This window comes from Pelobates fuscus, chromosome 11 (genome assembly GCF_036172605.1).
Source record: "Pelobates fuscus isolate aPelFus1 chromosome 11, aPelFus1.pri, whole genome shotgun sequence".
Classification (NCBI taxonomy): Eukaryota; Metazoa; Chordata; class Amphibia; order Anura; family Pelobatidae; genus Pelobates; species Pelobates fuscus.
In genome coordinates, this window is record NC_086327.1 from 37,127,122 (window position 1) to 37,150,095 (window position 22,974).

The 22,974-nt window shown below is 48.0% G+C and overlaps 5 protein-coding genes across 5 annotated transcripts; 1 reads left to right on the forward strand and 4 right to left on the reverse strand.

Moving 5' to 3' along the window:
- Window positions 1–410: 410 nt before the first annotated feature.
- LOC134576853 (histone H4) lies at window positions 411–722 on the reverse strand. The gene has a single exon (XM_063435544.1). The coding sequence runs from the start codon at window positions 720–722 to the stop codon at window positions 411–413; it is 312 nt and encodes a 103-aa protein (XP_063291614.1).
- An 886-nt stretch (window positions 723–1,608) lies between these two features.
- LOC134576855 (histone H1B-like) lies at window positions 1,609–2,253 on the reverse strand. Its single transcript, XM_063435545.1, has one exon. It carries the CDS (start codon window positions 2,251–2,253, stop codon window positions 1,609–1,611), a length of 645 nt encoding a protein of 214 aa, XP_063291615.1.
- Window positions 2,254–15,460: 13,207 nt separating this feature from the next.
- On the forward strand, window positions 15,461–15,871 carry LOC134576856 (histone H3). The gene has a single exon (XM_063435546.1). It carries the CDS (start codon window positions 15,461–15,463, stop codon window positions 15,869–15,871), a length of 411 nt encoding a protein of 136 aa, XP_063291616.1.
- Window positions 15,872–16,625: 754 nt separating this feature from the next.
- Window positions 16,626–16,937, reverse strand: LOC134576857 (histone H4). The gene has a single exon (XM_063435547.1). The coding sequence runs from the start codon at window positions 16,935–16,937 to the stop codon at window positions 16,626–16,628; it is 312 nt and encodes a 103-aa protein (XP_063291617.1).
- An 886-nt stretch (window positions 16,938–17,823) lies between these two features.
- Window positions 17,824–18,468, reverse strand: LOC134576858 (histone H1B-like). Its single transcript, XM_063435548.1, has one exon. The coding sequence runs from the start codon at window positions 18,466–18,468 to the stop codon at window positions 17,824–17,826; it is 645 nt and encodes a 214-aa protein (XP_063291618.1).
- Between the last annotated feature and the right edge of the window lie 4,506 nt (window positions 18,469–22,974).

A 22,974-nucleotide genomic window follows, 5' to 3' on the forward strand; every position in this document is an offset into this window, starting at 1 on the left:
AGTGCATATGCAAAGCTAGTAACAATGTTTCTATTTAAGTGGCTGCAAGCATGTATTAAATGTAGGCAACAGTAACAATACACCAAAACCAGAGCTTTCTTGACAGTGTGTGTGTACGTACTTGCTCATATTTTTTTACATCCCCTACCATTAACAGAAGGCGGCTCCAAATCCTCCGATGGTTCAAAAATGCGGTCTACAAATACAGTGTTTAGCAACCTTTCCCGTCTAGATGTTTGGGAGCAGCCTCTACTACTATCTCCTTCTCGGTGTATCTATGTAGATAGCAGGCAATTTATCAGGTGTGGAAGGGGTTAAAGTGATTAGGTTCAGTCTTTTAGTGAAAAAGTGGGTGGCCCTGAAAAGGGCCTTTGGGTTAATGGGGTGTGCGGTAAAGTCAAGCCCGAGTTTTAACCTCCGAAGCCATAGAGAGTGCGGCCCTGGCGCTTAAGAGCATAAACTACGTCCATGGCGGTGACAGTCTTCCTCTTGGCATGCTCGGTGTAAGTGACGGCGTCCCGGATGACGTTCTCCAGGAATACCTTCAGCACCCCGCGAGTCTCCTCATAGATGAGGCCGGAAATACGCTTCACGCCTCCCCTGCGAGCAAGGCGACGAATTGCAGGCTTGGTAATGCCCTGGATGTTGTCACGAAGAACCTTCCTGTGACGCTTAGCGCCACCTTTTCCGAGACCCTTTCCTCCTTTGCCTCTGCCAGACATGGTTCTGCTCTTCTTTCTGCACGAACGATATGAGATGCTGTGCAAAGCTCTTCCTTATATACTCCTCGGACGGACCGTATGGGGACCTGCAGCAAAGGAGGCGGGCGTTTTAAACACGCCCCTTCACTTTTTTTTTTCCTCTCAATAATATGCTTAACCCTCTCCTTCCGTGCTCGAAATGGTTCTGGCTTTTAAAACCAAAGCTGTTTATGCTTCAAAAGATTTCACAATCGTGAAGTCTTTTGAAGTATAATCATTTTATCATGTCTTTAGTGTTTCTTTGATAGTCGGCTTAGCTACTGCACAAGGTATCATTTCTTGGGCTTTATCACTCTTTGAATATCGAAATAAGCGCCCGTTTCACACGTGGAGAGAGGACGAGGACAGTCCCTTTTATTATCACCATGTACAAAATCGCAATCCCTAAAATATGTTCTGCTTTATTATCTTACTGAAAAAGGCAATAACATTAAATCTAGTCTGGAAGGACACTGTGTGATATTCTATATATTATATGCGTTTCTCACTAAAACTGGCCTTTCGCAATTTAATGAAGAAACACCCTCAGTATCTTAGAACGGAGGGAATTTCTAAGCCAAAAAAAATAAAAAAAATCAACGCTCAAGTGTAGCACTGGTATACGGGGACTTAGCCACACCGACAAGATACATTCCTGTGTAATCTTTTCGAGCACTAGATGCTGGGATTACAGGATTCATTAGGTTATTCCTGACTTTAGAATGAGGGATGGAGGGCGAACGATATGTGTGACATGACACCAAAACAAACACGTTGCCATCACTGATATATAGCTCTGAAATGAGAATGTGGTGGCTCTTACAAGAGCCTTTGGGGTTTGGAAAATAAAATTAAATGCGAGCAAGGCTTATTTCTTTTTGGGAGCTGCCTTTTTAGCCTTTGCAGGACTCTTTGCGGCTTTGGGTTTGGCTGCCTTTTTGGCAGGGCTCTTCACGGTCTTCTTAGCCGGGCTTTTCACTACCTTCTTGGGCTTGGCGGCTTTGACTTTCTTCGGACTTTTGGTGGCCTTTTTAGCGGAGGCGGCCGGCTTTTTGGCCTTTTTCGGGCTCTTTGCAGCTACCTTCTTAGGTTTGGCTGGAGACTTGGTGGCTTTCTTCGGGGCAGGCTTCTTGACTTTAGCCGGTGCCTTTTTCTTGGTAGCCTTGTCCTTGCTCTCCGCCTGCTTTTTGTTGAGCTTGAAGGAGCCGGAAGCTCCGCTTCCTTTGACCTGGACGAGAGTGCTTTTAGTCACCAAGCCCTTGAGAGCCAGCTTGAGGCGGCTGTTATTCTTTTCCACATCATAACCAGAAGCAGCCAAAGCCTTCTTCAGAGCTGCCAGGGACACCCCGCTGCGCTCTTTAGAAGCGGACACAGCTTTGACAATGAGCTCGGACACGCTAGGACCGGAGGGCTTAGCGGCTTTCTTGACACCGGCTGCTTTCTTGGGCTGCTTCTTCTTGGAGGCGCTTTCTACCGCAGGTGCGGCGGCGGGAGCTGGGGCGGCTTCAGACATGGTCACTATTCTCTATGAAGATCAAGCAATAATACGCGCCCGCAGCAGCCTCCAAATTATACATCTCCAGCTAGCATCTTATTGGCTGATCTAACCACGCTCTGATTGGATACAGTCTTATGACACACCCTCCACTGTCCCTACTCCATCTTTTCACACTCTGCTCTCACACTGTGTTTCCGAATGGATAAAACGAATACATTTAGGTAAAATAAGAGGACGGAGGTCGATGCCATCTATCGTGGAATGTACTAAACTATCTAACCAAGAATTCATTAGCAGCTCCATGGGTCCCGAGGGTTGTCACGATCTAGCAGAGCCGGTGAAAGCTGACACATCTCCTTTGGGATGAGCCTGATGTTCTCCACAAACATTACTGTGATAACTATTAAAAGAATATATTCCAAGGTTTTCTTTCTCACTCTTATGCAAGAAAGGGAAGGGGCCAGTGTTATCAAGGTGGGTTGAAGCTCGTGTCGTAAAGAAACAGAGAAAAGGGATTTTGATCCTCGTTTGTTCAGACAGGTAGCTCAGGTAGGATGTAGTAAGATCATAGCAGAAGAGCTCTTAGTCGTGGCAATTTTTAAATTACATAATTACATAATTGTATGTTATATATCTATGTTTACCCTCTAACAACAACTAAGACCAGTTATATTAAAACACACACACTGTGTTCTCCAGGAAATCCTTTATGAAGCCTGGTGTAGGTCTGGCACAGTAAACAACAGCAATGAGTTCCGCACTCTAGGGACTTTTTTCCAAAACATCAAAAACATTTCAATGCTATTTCAAATCATGATAAAAACATGACAGCAAAAATTGTCCTAATTTTAGCACCAAATTAGGAGCTAACATGTTGATCTGTGTGGCGGACCACCAGGGTATCACCTTCATGGATTCCCTTTCCCGTTGTATTAGCTAGTACAGCTTTCCACAAATACATTTGTCTAAACGTAATGCTGGGAGTCAGTGGCGTACACACGACCCATGGGGCCCCGGTGCTAAAATTGATCCGTGCCCTTCCCCCCGCACTTACTCTGCGCGGGCAACAGATGGCGGCAGGCTCCGGGTTGCAGGGCTGCAGGGCTGCGACCGCGGTATGTACGCAAGTGTATGCAGATACACATACACTTAAAGGACCACTTTAGACACCCAGATCACTTCAGCTCAATGAAGTGGTCTGGGTTCCAGGGCCCTCTAGTTTAACCCTGCAGCTGAATACATAGCAGTTTCAGAGAAACTGCTATGTTTCACTGATGGTTAATCCAGCCTCTAGTGGCTGTGTCACTGACAGCGGCTAGAGGCGCTTCCGCGATTCTCCCTGTGAAAATCACAGTGAGAAGACGCTCGACGTCCATAGGAAAGCATTGAGTAATGCTTTTCTATGGGCGGTTTGAATGCGCGCGCGGCTCTTGCCACGCATGCGCATTGGGAGCTGAGAGGCAGGTCGGGGCGGAGGGATCCCCAGCGCCAAGGGAGTCCGGCGCTGGAGAAAGGTAAGTGCTTAAGGGGTTTAAAACACACACACACTCTCACGAACAGACGCATACACACTAGCTAACAGACACACAAATTTACTGCCAAAGACACACTCAGTGACAGACAGAGACACATACACACTCACTTATAAAACACACACTCTCACTGACAAACACACACTCACTAAGACACCTAAGACTCACTAGACTCACTAACCTAAGACTCACTAGACTCACTAACAGACTCACTAACAGACACACACAAACTAGCACACTCAGTAACAGACACACACACTCACTCACACACAGACACACACACTGACACTCACTAACAGACACACACTCAATAACAGACACACACAACTAACACACAGTAACACACGCAAACAAAAACTAACACACTCACTGACACTCACTAGCAGACACAGTAACACACACACTGGCACAAAAATGTGCACTAACACACACACACACACACACACTGTAGCACTAACACACATACACACGTTTTTTGTGTGTTTTTTTTTTCAGATTTAATCCCGCAGCCTCCCTTTCCAGTCCAGTCCAGGGGCTGCCCGGCGGCCGGTCCTGCTGGCTCGTGAGGGAACACTGTCCCCTGAGCGCTCTCTGCCCAGCTCCCTCGCACATTTTTACTGATGCCGGAGCCAGAATATAACTTCATATTCCGGCTGCAGCATAAGTGCGGGGCGCGCAAGGGAGCTGATCAGAGAGCGCTCAGGGGAGAGTGCTCCCTCGCGCGCGCGCCCGGTAACACCAGGGCCGGCCTCGGGGGCCCTGATGTGGCCAGCTCCTTGTCCCCCCAGTAGAAGAGTCTGCCCACACTGGCGTACATACCGAGTCGCTAGGTGGCCGGGCCCCCTGGTGGGCCGGGCCCAGTCGCAGCTGCAACCCCTGCGACCGCGGTATGTACGCCAGTGCTGGGAGTAGATCTGGTTTATTCAGGCAAGGCACACAGAATTTATACACAGACCCCCAGCATGGGGTCTCCATTCATGGACACACAATCCTGGACACACTTTGATGGACTGCATGGTACCCTGACTGGGCACCTCTGCCAAGCTTGCTTCCTAGCTATCACTGGGACACCAGTAGTGCTATAGCCCCTACCCGCTGCAGCTTGGCTGGGGTCTATCCAAACTTTCCTAACCTGTAACAGGGTCCTAGTGATTAAGCTCTCTTGCACAGAGTATAGCTGTCTCACCCAAACATGAGCCCAGCAAGAGTGCGGCTTGGAGTGGGCAAAGATGGCCGCCAACACGTGACCAAGTTTGTCCCAGACTCCAGGGATCCCATTGCCCTGGCATTTGAACGCTTTTGGGAGCAATACTGGGAACAAGCTAAACAGAGCCAAACAAGACCCACGGCTGCAACAAGCCCTCCACAGAACGGGGACAAACCACCACAGCCAGGGCGGAAAGCTGGCGCTACACAAGCGGGGAAGCGGAGGAGGAAGCCGCACAAAGCGTCCCGACACAGAGCTGACAAGCGGGTGCACTCATCTCCGTACCCCTTACATGCCTACCAAACAGCGGGGACCGCCAACAGCCTCTAAAGCGGCTCCTACATCGGAGAAATCGGAGACGCAGCGGGCCCACCCGAAGGTAGTCACCCATCATGCAATGCCCAACACCCGATATGACCAGCACCTTGGCACAGACCTGCTGCACTCTCCCAGACGGGGAACAGGCTGAGGGTCGGACCGGCCCTGGGACAGCATGACTGTTGAGAGACGTACTCACAAACTGCTACTACACCCTGGACATTAACTGTCCCTCTTGGCGAACACGAGTACTAGCCCTTATGCATACTGCTGGCCTGTGAGGGTGACTTTATCCCAACACGAGCTTGTTATAGATAGAAGCAGCATTATCTATTTGTTTTTTTTTTTTTCGTTTTATTACTCCATGGCACAGATACATCTATGCCGGCTAATTGCATGTCATTACTTAACTTAGCCTGATTACAGCCAGGCTACCAACATGCTTACTAATGTAGAAAGGTACTGCTGGGGATATCTCACCTCTATTAACGTGCTTACCAGGTGGTTTTATAGCTCACCGGTTTAACATTGTAGTCTAACCTGTTTTCAATGTTGTAAATTCTCTGATATATAGCTGATAACAATCTAACCTGGATAACCTAGTTTAACGCTGTTATTGATAATATTATTAGATATAACTCTTTGTCATGCGATAATAATCCATAAAACTGTGCTATGTTTTAATGCCTAACCAATGTAAATCTATGTATGACGCTCTGCATGCTCTAGCTGTTGTGGCATTGTGTGCTTTATGTGATTTTTCATGCACAAATAAAATAAAGAATTTAAAAAAAAACACGAGCCAAGACTTAGTAAAGGGTGAAGTAGAACTGTGTTATCCAGTGTGTGGTGGCCACTCGGGTAGGGGCAGAAGTCTCCCAGCTACTCTGTGTCCCAGATACCGCACTTCAGCCATACCAATGTGACACTTGTCTGGCTTCAGAGTTAAGCCAGCTGCTCTAATTCGGCCGATAACCTTCCCTACATGGGAAATCTTCCTCCTATGAGTCACAATTGATAGCTATGCTGTCCAGGTACGCACGTGCAAATTCCTGGAAGCCATTGAGGAACCTATCCACCATACGTTGAAAGGTGGCTGGGACATTCTTCATCTAGAACGGCATGACCTGATATTGGAATAGGCCAAGCGGGGTGACGAATGCCGACTTGGGGATAGCCTCCTCGGCCAGGTGAATCTGCTAGTAGCCCTTGCATAGGTCTGTTGTGGCGAGATACTGTCCCCATGCTATATGATGAAATAGTTCCTCCAGGGCATGGGATAAGAGTTGGTAAGAGTCCGATCGTTCAGTCGCCTGTAGTCCACGCAGAAGAGTGTTGTTCCGTCCCGCTTCGGTACTAGGACTACAAGCCAAGTCTGAAGCCTCAATCACTCCTAGTCACAGCATTTACTGTATATCCTTCCGTATCTCTTACCGGACTGCCTCGAGAATGTGGTAGGGGTGGTTGCCTCATAGGTGCTTGTCCTGGGATTTCCACGTTGTGTACAGCCAGGGTGATGTACCCAGGGTCTTGGGAGAAGGTCTTTCGTTTAGCTTTCAATAATTTGTGGGCCTGAACTATTTCTTTATCAGTCAGTTTGTCTCCTAGTTTGACTTGAGCGATAAGGTCAACTTGGGAGTCTCCCTCTAGCAAGTCAGGTAATGCGAGGCTGTCTAGATCCTCAGAAGCTGGGGCGCACACTGCAGTTACATCGTCCTTCCTTTTTTTGTACTCTTTAAGCATATTAACGTGGAAGGAGCAGTTTACTCTCTCATCTGCACAGCTGGCTACCACATAGGTGGTATTGCAGATATGCTCCACCACCTTGTAGGGACCCTGCCATGCCGCCTGTAATTAATCATGTCAGACCGGTTTAATCTTTTGTCCAACACGGAAACTACGCAGTCGGGTACCCCGGTCATACCATACTTTCTGTCACCCCTTGTCAGCTTGGAGGTTCTCTTTTACCAACTTAGCCAACTGTTCCATGTGGTCACAGAGTTTTAGCACATTCCCCCATCCCAATGCACTGTGATGAGGTCCTCGTAATCTTCTCCCATATAATAGTCCAAAGCAGTTCCTGCGGTACCTCCCAATATGCACATAAGAAGTGCGGTAGGAGTCGCTCCCAGTCTCGGCAAGCAGTGTTCTGTTGAACCGCTCGCAGATATATATATATATATATATATATATATATATATATATATTTTTTTTTTTTTTTTTTTTTTCAGAATGGATTTTACTGAGGCTACCTAGAAATCCCAAAGCTGACCTAAAACGGATCAAGCAGTGTCTGTTCGGCTTTTTTTCCTTTTTCCTTTTTTTTTTAGAAATTGTTTATTTTAAAATTCTTGCAAATGTAACAATTGATACTTCAAAAATGTGTATAACATTGCTGCTTTAGTCATAATGTCTAGTACAAAGTTCACATTCAGTAACAGAAATACTTGTAGTCGACATAGAGGGGAAGTGAAGACCAAAAATAATAAGGGTGTTGATATTCAAATAGATTCGCTGGTAGTTCAAGGTCTCATATTATCTCCAGCTGGGTGTCACTATCGGTCTGTTTGACTGGTGTTCATGAAGTTACACTAGGGTTCCCAGGAGGTCATGTATATTTTTTTTTTCCAGTGGAGGGTGATAAGCAGATTTGCTGCTTTGAGCAGATGTATGTCTAGGGTCCTAGTGTCCCTTGGTATGGAGGGAGGCAATATAAGATATAGGAGTGTTTAAGGTGGGTAGGGTATGGTGGTTCCCGTTATGAGGTGTATGAGACTGGAGATCCGTGACCAGAACTTTTGGTTCACCGTGCATGACCACCAGATGTGAGCCGTGTCCCCAATGGCCTCTAGTCATCTACAGCAGTTATTGGACGTGCCTGGGAATGCCCGTTTGAGTTTGGGTGGGGTGTAGTGCCATCTAGCTATCTTCTTATAGTTACTTTCTTGTGTCGCTAAGCTGGTGGATGATTTTTGTGTCAGGAGGAATATTTGCTTCCAGTCATTATCTGCGAAAGATAAGTGCAGTTCTTGTTCCCAGTGTTTTTTGTAGAGTAGGTTGATTGGTTGGCTAGTGTCCTGTAGTAGGCATATGTGGTTTTGACCTGTTTCTTTTTGAGTGTGCATTGGGTGCACGTAAGTTCGAATTTGGTCAGTGCTCGGTGACCTTGTTGGGGGTATTTGTTGGTCCGCAAAAAGTGAATGAGTTGATCGTAGAGAAATTTTTGAAGGGTCGTGGGAGTTCCCTGCGGGTGTAGGGACGACAGGGGCCTAACTCCCTCATTGTCAAGGAGGTCTCGTGAAGGTAGGTATGCTGTGGTATGATATTATCTGTATGCCGCTCCCGATTCACCAGGCTTGAAGAGCGGATTGTGAGTCAGTGGATATAGCGGTGATGGGTATGGTGATATGTCCGCCGCCAATGACTCATGTGTGACCACATTCTCAGTGTCGGAGTAATGGTCGGGTGTTGTTTGTGCATAAGGAAGGATTGGCCAGAGTTGTGCCATGGTATTGTGTGTATGGGGACACGGAAGATGTTATTCTCTACATCTACCCATTGTTTGGTCGTGTTCTTGCCTGTCCAGTCATAAATCCTGGCCAATAGTACTGCACTGTGGTATCGTTCCACATCTGGCAGCCCCAGACCCCCCTCCGTCTTTGATCTTGTGAGCAGCTGATAGGCTAGCCTGGGGCGTTTGTGGGACCAAATAAATGTCGTAAATAGTTTTTGTATGGCAGCAAAGAAGGTTGTGGGTAGAGTGATCGGGAGAACTTGCAGCAAGTATAATATTCTTGGGAGAATACTAATTTTCAGGATATTTATCCTGCAAAACCAGCTGAACTGCGAAGTGTGCCATTTAGTAAGATCTTTGGTTCTAGCTTGGATTAGCAGGGGGGTGGGGGGTGGTTTCATATAGTCGTGAGATAACGGATGGTAGTGCTACCCCCAGATATGTTATATGCTTTGTTCCCCAGGAGAATGGGAAGTTTGATTGTAGATGTGTTTTGGTCGAGTTTAGTACTTTCAGTGGGAGGAGTTCACATTTACCTAGAGTGGCATGAAAGGTGAACACTTTGCTATAGAGAGACATCTCCTCCAGTATATGAGGGAGTGAGGAGCTGGGTTCGGAGACCGTGAATAGCATGTCATCTGCAAATGCTGATATTTTGTGTTCTGCCCATCCAAATTTGAAACCCTTGATGTTAGGATTTTCTCTAACTCCCTGGAGGAATGGCTCCAGGACCAGGACGAAACAAAGAGGGGTGCTATTGGAGATGGTTACTGGGAGTGAGAGTTGGCCGTTCACGAGTAGCCTAGCCGTTGGTCTGGAGTATATAGCTCCCATCCACCTTAGCCAGTTTGGGCCAAAGCCCATCTGTTCCAGGGTGGCAAGCATCAGGGACCAGTCCACCCTGTTGAAAGCCTTTTCGGCATCTCTGGAGAGTAACAGTGTCTGGGTGTTTGTGTGTTCAGAGTGATGCATGAGATTAATGAGTTTGGTGATATTATTTTTTAGCTTCTCGGCCTTGTATAAATCCAGCCTGGTCTGGGTGAATTAGCTCTGGGAGCTTGAGGCGTAGGCGGTTAGCTAGTGTTTTAGTGAACATTTTTTAAATCAATATTTTTAAGTGAGATAGGCCAATAACTCCCACATTGGGTCAAATCTTTACCTGGTTTGGGTAGAGTGCAATAGTGGCTTCCGATGCCTGTGGGGGTATGGAATTGTCTTTAAGTAGGGAGTTGAGTGCGTCTAGGAGTGGGGGTATGAGCTGGATGGAAAAGCTCTTGTAGTATTTGGCCGTGAAGACATCTGGGCCCGGGCTCTTTCCTAGTGGGAGGGAGTGTATCACTACTTCTAACTCCTCTTTAGTTGTGGGAGAGTCAAGTCTTTGTTGTACGTTGGGTGGGATTGTCTTGGCGATCCTTTGTTTGAGGAAGGCTCTTATGTCAGTAACATCTGGGGGGAGAGTCCCTCAAGTTGTAAAGTTTGTGGTAAAACTCCTGGAAGGCTAGCATGATGTCCGCCATCAGATTTGACTTGGTCCCTTGTGGAGTCTGTATGGATGAGATAAATGTGGTTTGTCTTTGTGTTTTTAGAGCTTGCGCTGATAGTCGTCCCCCTTTGCCCCCTTGGGTATAGTACCGGTGTCTGGTAAGAAGAAGACTTTTCTTGATTTGTGTTCCATAAAGGGTGGCTAGCTCTGAGCGTTTATCCAAAAGTGTTTTATATGTGGTGAGGTCTAGGTTGTTTTTGTCTGTGGATTCAAGTGTTTCAACAAACAACCGGGCACCTATTTTAACTAGCAAATTGTCCGGCAGAGGCATATCGAGCAGTATCAGAAATGCATCTATACGAGAAGGTCAAGGAGAAATGAATGGTTCAATACAATATAACCCCGGAAACCTACCGGACAAACAAACAAACTAGAGGATTACGTTAAGGGCACAAAGACTACTATACCAAATGGGCATTTTGAAGCTCAGCCATGATATTCCCCTTGCAGGGCAATTAGGCATTTGGAAAGCGAATCATCGGATCATACAGGGATATAGCCAAACCTTTGATATGTGTCAGCGAGTAGAGAAAAAAGGTGAATACCCGAAAGCTAAATAAAAATCCGTACCCAGGGGGCGGAGCCTGACCACCAAGCAGTACAGACGTGGGCACCACGAGCTCTCGCCTGACGGGCCAAATTTGGGTCAAACTCAACGGCTACACTGACCGCAGACTCACCGGGTTGTGCTACCCGTGCTGGGAATGCACTGCGGAACCGAAGGACACCCCTCTGAAACCCGTCGAGGCAGGGAAACCGAAACGCCGAGTGCGGCCTACTAAAGTTGGAGCCGGGGAGAGACGGCCGCTCACCCCGACGCCAGACACACCAAGCGTCTCTACAGGTCTCCTACCCCCCCCCCCCCCTCTGGACCGGTGGGGGTTATCCCGGTCCCCACTGGGGGAACAGACTGTGGCATCAATCACCACCCCAGCTATCTGAACGCAGCAGGCGACACGAGGCACTCCAACCTCACGGTGGTAGAGGTTGAACGGTGGTAGAGTGCCTGAGGGAGAGACGGGGTGACACAGTAAGGGAGCGGGTTGCACAGTGGTGTGAAAGTGAGGGAGGGGATTGCAACTGGTGGCCCCTGGTGTCTTTGATCCCTGGTGCTCCAGTAAGCTCTCTCTACAATTTGCCCTGAGAGACTGCACAGTCTGCAACTCCACCAGGTGTGAGCTGCAGATTGTGCAGTGCCTCACAATATCCAGAAGTCAGAGCATTGAAGTGGTATCCCGCGGCGACGGTCTGATTGGCCAGAGATCGCGAGACACTGCATAGTCAGCGGAGCTGCAGACTGTGCTGGCTTTCTGCTTCTCAGGACAGAGTGGAGGGACCTCGCAACCAGCAGCATACCGGGCAAGGTGTGGGGTCCTTGTACCTGACACAGTATGCCTGCCCGATGGCGAGTTAGGCCTTAGGCAGCCGCCTAAATCGCTGCTCAGTGCCGACTGCGGTCTCTCTCCCTCCAGTGCAGCATTTTCTATTTGAAGCTGGGAGGTAATGATAGTCAGTCACTTCCCAGCATCTCATGCTACAGGGATTCCGTTGGGCAATTAAACAGTGCTTACCGAGTCCCTCTGCAGCAATGCCCATCAGGTTTCTTTAAGTGTATGGGCTACCCAATGGGCAAATCACTACAGAACTCCAGTTTTGTTCTCGCTGGACCATAGGTTCCTGCAGAAAACCAATTGGAAAACGCTGTTTGAGTGTATACAGGCACATCTGGTGAGAAAGTGTATAATGTGTTGGCGCAATAAACAGGAAAAAAAGGCAAGTTACAAAAAAAATAAAATGCTTATGTCTTTAAGATCAAAACAGGCTTATCAGATTGTCTTTAATAAGCTCAACATGTCTGCAGACACTGAAATCATCATGCTGATATTTAGATGAAGCCTCAATGGTCTAAATTGTTCTTTACTGGCAAACACCAAATCAAAAAAAAAAAGGAGGATTTCCATGTATCCAAAAAGTAATGAACAATCGTATGTGGACTAATGTAGATACTTTCTAAGGACAGGTATCTAATTCAGTCGGGGGTTGGCTGAACAAATGGATACAACTAAACCTTTAACAAGAATAAAGCTAAAGGGGTGGGATACCCCAAAATAAGTCACCAATATCAAGACTTACACAAAATAAAGACAATTACAAAAATAAATCCGTACATATCCAATGTGCAATAAAGGGAAAAGCCTGCTAAATGTTCCAAAGTAAGCCTGCGCACATTCCCCATAACTAGTGGAAATGATAGAAAATAGGGTAGGTAGGCTAGATATTGCACACTAGCTGTTTTGAGGTATATATGTCAAAAAGACCTTTTAAAGTCTAGTAAAATACTAGCGTGAGCAAAAAGACGCTAGAACCACATACTAGGCTTCCATGAGTTGCAACATAGTAATAGACAGTATCAGGATGAAGTGAAACATTGTTTCAATAGGCTATAACAAAAGAGAAAGAAACGGATACACTTATCGAGTGAAATCCCTGGCCATGTAGCCATTTGGTAAAGTATTAGGTATAAGATCTCCTACAGTAGCAGCTTTTATAATATCCCTAATGTGACTTCAAGCGCTACCCTGAATAAGAAGCCTGTCCCTAATCTACAGTTACTAGATATACAGCCGCCCAACGAATATCTTCTAAGATCAAGTCCGGTATCTAGGTAGACTTGAAAGTAATAGAGCGGAGCAAACTGAGCATTAGGTGGCTAAATCAGCATGTGCGTGACACAAGTGTCTAAAATGTGCAAACACGAGCAGCTCGAGATCTTCAGAGTTACAGGACAGCATGGAAAGGGTTAAGTGAAAGGAAAGCTACACGTTTGCGTGAGCTTGTGGTGGGCAGCAAGTAAGCTGTAGAGTTGATGCATGGGTGTGATGCCAGCTCTGAGAGAGACAGTGTGGGTGGCTCTTAAAAGAGCCTTTGTGTTAGCGGGTGGTCAGGGAGGCGGACATTTACTTGGCGCTGGTGTACTTTGTGACAGCCTTGGTGCCCTCAGACACGGCGTGCTTTGCCAGCTCTCCGGGTAGTAGCAGGCGCACGGCAGTCTGGATCTCCCGGGAGGTGATGGTGGAGCGCTTGTTGTAGTGAGCCAGGCGAGAAGCTTCTCCTGCGATGCGCTCAAAGATATCATTGACAAAGGAGTTCATGATCCCCATTGCCTTGGAGGAGATGCCGGTGTCGGGATGGACCTGCTTCAGCACCTTGTACACGTAGATGGCATAGCTCTCCTTCCTGCTCTTTCTACGCTTCTTGCCATCTTTCTTCTGAGTCTTGGTGACGGCTTTTTTGGAGCCTTTCTTGGGGGCTGGTGCGGACTTTGCTGGATCAGGCATGATTAACGCTGTTAGCTCGCGAGCGAATAGCAAGCTGCTTGCTCCGGCGGTTCTATTTATAGGCGGACCATGTAAATGAGGCCCTTCCGCTTCCCTTCCTGCGATTGGTTGCTAAAGTCAGATGACGTAAGGAAGCGGCTGTTTAACACTAGCTCCAGCAATAGATTGGTTCCCTGTATAACGTGTCTCTAATTGGCTGCTTGTAAAGTCATCCAATCACAGAGCACAGTGTGTTTATAAATAGCTTGTGGTAGGGGAGGAGTTTTCATCTTCTTGCATTCAATCAAGAACAAACATGTCTGGCCGCGGAAAGCAAGGTGGAAAGACCCGTGCAAAGGCGAAGACTCGCTCATCCCGAGCGGGACTTCAGTTCCCAGTCGGCAGAGTCCACCGTTTGCTGAGGAAGGGCAATTATGCAGAGCGTGTGGGAGCCGGTGCCCCCGTCTATCTGGCTGCAGTGCTGGAGTACCTGACCGCTGAGATTCTGGAGCTGGCAGGGAATGCCGCTAGAGACAACAAAAAGACCCGCATCATTCCCCGCCATCTCCAGCTCGCTGTCCGTAACGATGAAGAGCTCAACAAACTGCTGGGAGGAGTGACTATCGCCCAGGGAGGTGTCCTGCCTAACATCCAGGCTGTGCTGCTGCCCAAGAAGACCGAGAGCCACAAGCCCAAGAGCAAGTAAAGCGGACAGCTGCTGCACCTGCCTCCCTCACCTACCAAACACAAAGGCTCTTTTAAGAGCCACCCACGTTCTCCACAAAGAGCCGATTAATTGTTCTGCTGCGCGCAAACCGTTCCCTGTATCTACACACACACCACGCTGGGAGCTCATAAGCAAGCTAAAATATTAGGGCGCTTCTGTCACAGCACTGACTGAGTCCCATTTGCAGTCCATATCCTGTCCAACATTCCAGCTATAGAACTAGTTAAAATCAATGGCTGCCATGCATGTCTATGATAAACGCAGCAGCAAATTAATACCAATTGGGGCAAGTGTATATAGTGTACAGGTCCTCTTTTGTTAAGCGGGGCATCTCTACATGTCGCTCACTCTCAGGATTCCCCCCTCTCCCGCTGTCTGGAGGACATGCCGGGTGAAACCTACTATGAGCGTTCAAATCCTAGCGGCGCTACAGCTCTGTTGTCTGTGCTGCTGGATGAGTTAACGCAGCCTTAATAGCCTGGCCTCTCGGCTGAAAACATTGTTTCAATAAGTGGATGCTTTGTAACATTTCCTGCTGCTCTGTCTCCTGGAGCTCATTTGTATGGCTACTGAGCGTCCTGTGAGTGAAAGTCCTTTATCAGACGTGGCTTCTATCCCATCGAAAGAAGCGGCCTTTCTGCATGTGTAAGAGGTCAATGTCCCATGCACCCCTCCCCCTCGATAAAGCCTATACAGCTATTAATAAGTATGTTGGGAGGAATACGTCCATTACTGCCCACTGCCATTCCTTTCAACTAGTAGCGTCTATAATAAATGCTGTCAGGACAGGAAGGGTCACTAAAGGCTTAGATCCCTTCTTTGGGCGCGTGGTCTCAATAGATGGAGGAGGGGGGAGGGGATGAAGCAGTTGATTTGAGCGGGCATTTTGAATGTGGGGGAGGGGATGAGAAGCAGTTGATTTGAGCGGGTATTTTGAAATGGTTTACTATTTGTTTTCAGCCAATCAGAACATACCACCCACTTGATGAACCAATGAAAACGCCGTATCGGCTATAAAGCCCAGGCTACAGCGAGCAGCGTTCATTCCCTTTCGTTTTGCTACAATGGCCAGAACTAAGCAGACAGCCCGTAAGTCGACCGGAGGCAAGGCTCCCCGCAAGCAGCTAGCCACCAAAGCTGCTAGAAAGAGCGCCCCAGCTACCGGGGGAGTGAAAAAGCCTCACCGTTACCGTCCAGGAACTGTGGCTCTCAGGGAGATCCGCCGTTATCAGAAGTCCACCGAGCTGCTCATCCGCAAGCTGCCCTTCCAGCGCCTTGTCCGTGAGATCGCTCAGGATTTCAAGACTGATCTGCGCTTCCAGAGCTCTGCTGTCATGGCTCTGCAAGAGGCTAGCGAGGCTTACCTGGTTGGTCTTTTTGAGGATACCAACTTGTGCGCCATCCACGCTAAGAGGGTCACAATCATGCCCAAAGACATCCAGCTGGCTCGTAGGATCCGAGGCGAACGTGCTTAAGTTGAAACCTGCTAACACAAAACACAAAGGCTCTTTTAAGAGCCACCAAATCTGCACTCGAACGAGCTCCAACACATTCATAAAAACGTGTCTTTTAGCCTGTGACTTTGAGCGGGCTAGCTACGGAGCCCACACACTACAATGCTCAAATGTCCCCACATATCCCATTTTCACGTCAGGCAACGATGTAGCCATCATCTCTGCTGGTCTATTTCACTGGCGATTTTACAATAACTTCACTATTTAGAATCCATCGTGTGGAGAGGCAGCAGGAAAAAGACTACTTTTTCGCTTAGAGGAGAATACATAGTTAACACAGGAGTGCATATGCAAAGCTAGTAACAATGTTTCTATTTAAGTGGCTGCAAGCATGTATTAAATGTAGGCAACAGTAACAATACACCAAAACCAGAGCTTTCTTGACAGTGTGTGTACGTACTTGCTCATAATCTAAATGCACCTCACTAGATCATAATTTTTTACATCCCCTACCATTAACAGAAGGCGGCTCCAAATCCTCCGATGGTTCAAACATGCGGTCTACAGATACAGTGTTTAGCAACCTTTCCCGTCTAGATGTTTGGGAGCAGCCTCTACTACTATCTCCTTCTCGGTGTATCTATGTAGATAGCAGGCAATTTATCAGGTGTGGAAGGGGTTAAAGTGATTAGGTTCAGTCTTTTAGTGAAAAAGTGGGTGGCCCTGAAAAGGGCCTTTGGGTTAATGGGGTGTGCGGTAAAGTCAAGCCCGAGTTTTAACCTCCGAAGCCATAGAGAGTGCGGCCCTGGCGCTTAAGAGCATAAACTACGTCCATGGCGGTGACAGTCTTCCTCTTGGCATGCTCGGTGTAAGTGACGGCGTCCCGGATGACGTTCTCCAGGAATACCTTCAGCACCCCGCGAGTCTCCTCATAGATGAGGCCGGAAATACGCTTCACGCCTCCCCTGCGAGCAAGGCGACGAATTGCAGGCTTGGTAATGCCCTGGATGTTGTCACGAAGAACCTTCCTGTGACGCTTAGCGCCACCTTTTCCGAGACCCTTTCCTCCTTTGCCTCTGCCAGACATGGTTCTGCTCTTCTTTCTGCACGAACGATATGAAATGCTGTGCAAAGCTCTTCCTTATATACTCCTCGGACGGACCGTATGGGGACCTGCAGCAAAGGAGGCGGGCGTTTTAAATACGCCCCTTCACTTTTTTTTTTCCCTCTCAATAATATGCTTAACCCTCTCCTTCCGTGCTCGAAATGGTTCTGGCGTTTAAAACCAAAGCTGTTTATGCTTCAAAAGATTTCACAATCGTGAAATCTTTTGAAGTATAATCATTTTATCATGTCTTTAGTGTTTCTTTGATAGTCGACTTAGCTACTGCACAAGGTATCATTTCTTGGGCTTTATCACTCTTTGAATATCGAAATAAGCGCCCGTTTCACACGTGGAGAGAGGACGAGGACAGTCCCTTTTATTATCACCATGTACAAAATCGCAATCCCTAAAATATGTTCTGCTTTATTATCTTACTGAAAAAGGCAATAACATTAAATCTAGTCTGGAAGGACACTGTGTGATATTCTATATATTATATGCGTTTCTCACTAAAACTGGCCTTTCGCAATTTAATGAAGAAACACCCTCACTATCTTAGAACGGAGGGAATTTCTAAGCCAAAAAAAAATAAAAAATCAACGCTCAAGTGTAGCACTGGTATACGGGGACTTAGCCACACCGACAAGATACATTCCTGTGTAATCTTTTCGAGCACTAGATGCTGGGATTACAGGATTCATTAGGTTATTCCTGACTTTAGAATGAGGGATGGAGGGGGAACGGTATGTGTGACATGACACCAAAACAAACACGTTGCCATCACTGATATATAGCTCTGAAATGAGAATGTGGTGGCTCTTACAAGAGCCTTTGGGGTTTGGAAAATAAAATTAAATGCGAGCAAGGCTTATTTCTTTTTGGGAGCTGCCTTTTTAGCCTTTGCAGGACTCTTTGCGGCTTTGGGTTTGGCTGCCTTTTTGGCAGGGCTCTTCACGGTCTTCTTAGCCGGGCTTTTCACTACCTTCTTGGGCTTGGCGGCTTTGACTTTCTTCGGACTTTTGGTGGCCTTTTTAGCGGAGGCGGCCGGCTTTTTGGCCTTTTTCGGGCTCTTTGCAGCTACCTTCTTAGGTTTGGCTGGAGACTTGGTGGCTTTCTTCGGGGCAGGCTTCTTGACTTTAGCCGGTGCCTTTTTCTTGGTAGCCTTGTCCTTGCTCTCCGCCTGCTTTTTGTTGAGCTTGAAGGAGCCGGAAGCTCCGCTTCCTTTGACCTGGACGAGAGTGCTTTTAGTCACCAAGCCCTTGAGAGCCAGCTTGAGGCGGCTGTTATTCTTTTCCACATCATAACCAGAAGCAGCCAAAGCCTTCTTCAGAGCTGCCAGGGACACCCCGCTGCGCTCTTTAGAAGCGGACACAGCTTTGACAATGAGCTCGGACACGCTAGGACCGGAGGGCTTAGCGACTTTCTTGACACCGGCTGCTTTCTTGGGCTGCTTCTTCTTGGAGGCGCTTTCTACCGCAGGTGCGGCGGCGGGAGCTGGGGCGGCTTCAGACATGGTCACTATTCTCTATGAAGATCAAGCAATAATACGCGCCCGCAGCAGCCTCCAAATTATACATCTCCAGCTAGCATCTTATTGGCTGATCTAACCACGCTCTGATTGGATACAGTCTTATGACACACCCTCCACTGTCCCTACTCCATCTTTTCACACTCTGCTCTCACGCTGTGTTTCCGAATGGATAAAACGAATACATTTAGGTAAAATAAGAGGACGGAGGTCGATGCCATCTATCGTGGAATGTACTAAACTATCTAACCAAGAATTCATTAGCAGCTCCATGGGTCCCGAGGGTTGTCACGATCTAGCAGAGCCGGTGAAAGCTGACACATCTCCTTTGGGATGAGCCTGATGTTCTCCACAAACATTACTGTGATAACTATTAAAAGAATATATTCCAAGGTTTTCTTTCTCACTCTTATGCAAGAAAGGGAAGGGGCCCGTGTTATCAAGGTGGGTTGAAGCTCGTGTCGTAAAGAAACAGAGAAAAGGGATTTTGATCCTCGTTTGTTCAGACAGGTAGCTCAGGTAGGATGTAGTAAGATCATAGCAGAAGAGCTCTTAGTCGTGGCAATTTTTAAATTACATAATTACATAATTGTATGTTATATATCTATGTTTACCCTCTAACAACAACTAAGACCAGTTATATTAAAACACACACACACTGTGCTCTCCAGGAAATCCTTTATGAAGCCTGGTGTAGGTCTGGCACAGTAAACAACAGCAATGAGTTCCGCACTCTAGGGACTTTTTCCAAAACATCAAAAACATTTCAATGCTATTTCAAATCATGATAAAAACATGACAGCAAAAATTGTCCTGATTTTAGCACCAAATTAGGAGCTAACATGTTGATCTGTGTGGCGGACCACCAGGGTATCACCTTCATGGATTCCCTTTCCCGTTGTATTAGCTAGTACAGCTTTCCACAAATACATTTGTCTAAACGTAATGCTGGGAGTCAGTGGCGTACACACGACCCATGGGGCCCCGGTGCTAAAATTGATCCGTGCCCCTCCCCCCACACTTACTCTGCGCGGCCCGGGGTCGCAACACATGGCGGCAGGCTCCGGGTTGCAGGGCTGCGACCCCTGTGACCGCGGTATGTACGCAAGTGTATGCAGATACACATACACTTAAAGGACCACTTTAGACACCCAGATCACTTCAGCTCAATGAAGTGGTCTTGGTTCCTTAAAGGACCACTTTAGACACCCAGATCACTTCAGCTCAATGAAGTGGTCTGGGTTCCAGGGCCCTCTAGTTTAACCCTGCAGCTGAATACATAGCAGTTTCGGAGAAACTGCTATGTTTCACTGATGATTAATCCAGCCTCTAGTGGCTGTGTCACTGACAGCGGCTAGAGGCGCTTCCGCGATTCTCCCTGTGAAAATCACAGTGAGAAGACGCTCGACGTCCATAGGAAAGCATTGAGTAATGCTTTTCTATGGGCGGTTTGAATGCGCGCGCGGCTCTTGCCACGCATGCGCATTGGGAGCTGAGAGGCAGGTCGGGCGGAGGGATCCCCAGCGCCAAGGGAGTCAGGCGCTGGAGAAAGGTAAGTGCTTAAGGGGTTTTAAACACACACACACTCTCACGAACAGACGCATACACACTAGCTAACAGACACACAAATTTACTGCCAAAGACACACTCAGTGACAGACAGAGACACATACACACTCACTTACAAAACACACACTCTCACTGACAAACACACACTCACTAAGACACCTAAGACTCACTAGACTCACTAACCTAAGACTCACTAACAGACTCACTAACAGACACACACAAACTAGCACACTCACACACAGACACACACACTGACACTCACTAACAGACACACACTCAATAACAGACACACACAACTAACACACAGTAACACACGCAAACAAAAACTAACACACTCACTGACACTCACTAGCAGACACAGTAACACACACACTGGCACAAAAATGTGCACTAACACAGCACTGTCCCCTGAGCGCTCTCTGCCCAGCTCCCTCGCGCATTTTTACTGATGCCGGAGCCAGAATATAACTTCATATTCCGGCTGCAGCATAAGTGCGGGGCGCGCAAGGGAGCTGATCAGAGAGCGCTCAGGGGAGAGTGCTCCCTCGCGCGCGCGCCCGGTAACACCAGGGCCGGCCTCGGGGGCCCTGATGTGGCCAGCTCCTTGTCCCCCCAGTAGAAGAGTCTGCCCACACTGGCGTACATACCGAGTCGCTAGGTGGCCGGGCCCCCTGGTGGGCCGGGCCCAGTCGCAGCTGCAACCCCTGCGACCGCGGTATGTACGCCAGTGCTGGGAGTAGATCTGGTTTATTCAGGCAAGGCACACAGAATTTATACACAGACCCCCAGCATGGGGTCTCCATTCATGGACACACAATCCTGGACACACTTTGATGGACTGCATGGTGCCCTGACTGGGCACCTCTGCCAAGCTTGCTTCCTAGCTATCACTGGGACACCAGTAGTGCTATAGCCCCTACCCGCTGCAGCTTGGCTGGGGTCTATCCAAACTTTCCTAACCTGTAACAGGGTCCTAGTGATTAAGCTCTCTTGCACAGAGTATAGCTGTCTCACCCAAACACGAGCCAAGACGGGACGGAGCCTTACTGCTGAACCGGCCGGTCGCATGCTCGGGATACAGTTGCGGCCTGCGGAAGGTCGAGACGAGGAGAGACGGCCGCTCTCCCTCGGGTCCGGTTGTGGTGTGATGACCCCCCCCCCCCCATGTACCAGCGGGGGTCATCACACCACAACCGGACCCGAGGGGACAAGCACAGCAAGAGTGGGCAAAGATGGCCGCCAACACGTGACCAAGTGTGTCCCAGACTCCAGGGATCCCATTGCCCTGGCATTTGAACGCTTTTGGGAGCAATACTGGGAACAAGCTAAACAGAGCCAAACAAGACCCACGGCTGCAACAAGCCCTCCACAGAACGGGGACAAACCACCACAGCCAGGGCGGAAAGCTGGCGCTACACAAGCGGAGGAGGAAGCCGCACAAAGCGTCCCGACACAGAGCTGACAAGCGGGTTCACTCAACTCCGTACCCCCCACATGCCTACCAAACAGCGGGGGCCTCCAACAGCCTCTAAAGCGGCTCCTACATCGGAGAAATCGGAGACGGAGCGGGCCCACCCGAAGGTAGTCACCCATCATGCACTGCCCAACACCCGATATGACCAGCACCTTGGCACAGACCTGCTGCACTCTCCCAGACGGGGAACAGGCTGAGGGTCGGACCGGCCCTGGGACAGCATGACTGTTGAGAGACGTACTCACAAACTGCTACTACACCCTGGACATTAACTGTCCCTCTTGGCGAACACGAGTACTAGCCCTTATGCATACTGCTGGCCTGTGAGGGTGACTTTATCCCAACACGAGCTTGTTATAGATAGAAGCAGCATTATCTATTTGTTTTTTGTTTTTTTTCGTTTTATTACTCAATGGTACAGATACATCTATGCCGGCTAATTGCATGTCATTACTTAACTTAGCCTGATTACAGCCAGGCTACCAACATGCTTACTAATGTAGAAAGGTACTGCTGGGGATATCTCACCTCTATTAACGTGCTTACAAGGTGGTTTTATAGCTCACCGGTTTAACATTGTAGTCTAACCTGTTTTCAATGTTGTAAATTCTCTGATATATAGCTGATAACAATCTAACCTGGATAACCTAGTTTAACGCTGTTATTGATAATATTATTAGATATAACTCTTTGTCATGCAATAATAATCCATAAAACTGTGCTATGTTTTAATTTTAATGCCTAACCAATGTAAATCTATGTATGACGCTCTGCATGCTCTAGCTGTTGTGGCATTGTGTGCTTTATGTGATTTTTCATGCACAAATAAAATAAAGAATTAAAAAAAAAACACGAGCCAAGACTTAGTAAAGGGTGAAGTAGAACTGTGTTATCCAGTGTGTGGTGGCCACTCGGGTAGGGGCAGAAGTCTCCCAGCTACTCTGTGTCCCAGATACCGCACTTCAGCCATACCAATGTGACACTTGTCTGGCTTCAGAGTTAAGCCAGCTGCTCTAATTCGGCCGAGAACCTTCCCTACATGGATCAAATCTTCCTCCTAGGAGTCACAATTGATAGCTATGCTGTCCAGGTACAAACGTGCAAATTCCTGGAAGCCATTGAGGAACCTATCCACCATAGGTGGCTGGGACATTCTTCATCTAGAACGGCATGACCTGATATTGGAATAGGCCAAGCGGGGTGACGAATGCCGACTTGGGGATAGCCTCCTCGGCCAGGTGAATCTGCTAGTAGCCCTTGCATAGGTCTGTTGTGGCGAGATACTGTCCCCATGCTATATGATGCAATAGTTCCTCCAGGGCATGGGATAAGAGTTGGTAAGAGTCCGATCGTTCAGTCGCCTGTAGTCCACGCAGAAGAGTGTTGTTCTGTCCCGCTTCGGTACTAGGACTACAAGCCAAGTCTGAAGCCTCAATCACTCCTAGTCAC

Bases quoted from the DNA above. Each gene is read 5' to 3' on its own strand.
- LOC134576853 (XM_063435544.1), bottom strand. From the start codon at position 722: ATGTCTGGCAGAGGCAAAGGAGGAAAGGGTCTCGGAAAAGGTGGCGCT.
- LOC134576855 (XM_063435545.1), bottom strand. From the start codon at position 2,253: ATGTCTGAAGCCGCCCCAGCTCCCGCCGCCGCACCTGCGGTAGAAAGC.
- LOC134576856 (XM_063435546.1), top strand. From the start codon at position 15,461: ATGGCCAGAACTAAGCAGACAGCCCGTAAGTCGACCGGAGGCAAGGCT.
- LOC134576857 (XM_063435547.1), bottom strand. From the start codon at position 16,937: ATGTCTGGCAGAGGCAAAGGAGGAAAGGGTCTCGGAAAAGGTGGCGCT.
- LOC134576858 (XM_063435548.1), bottom strand. From the start codon at position 18,468: ATGTCTGAAGCCGCCCCAGCTCCCGCCGCCGCACCTGCGGTAGAAAGC.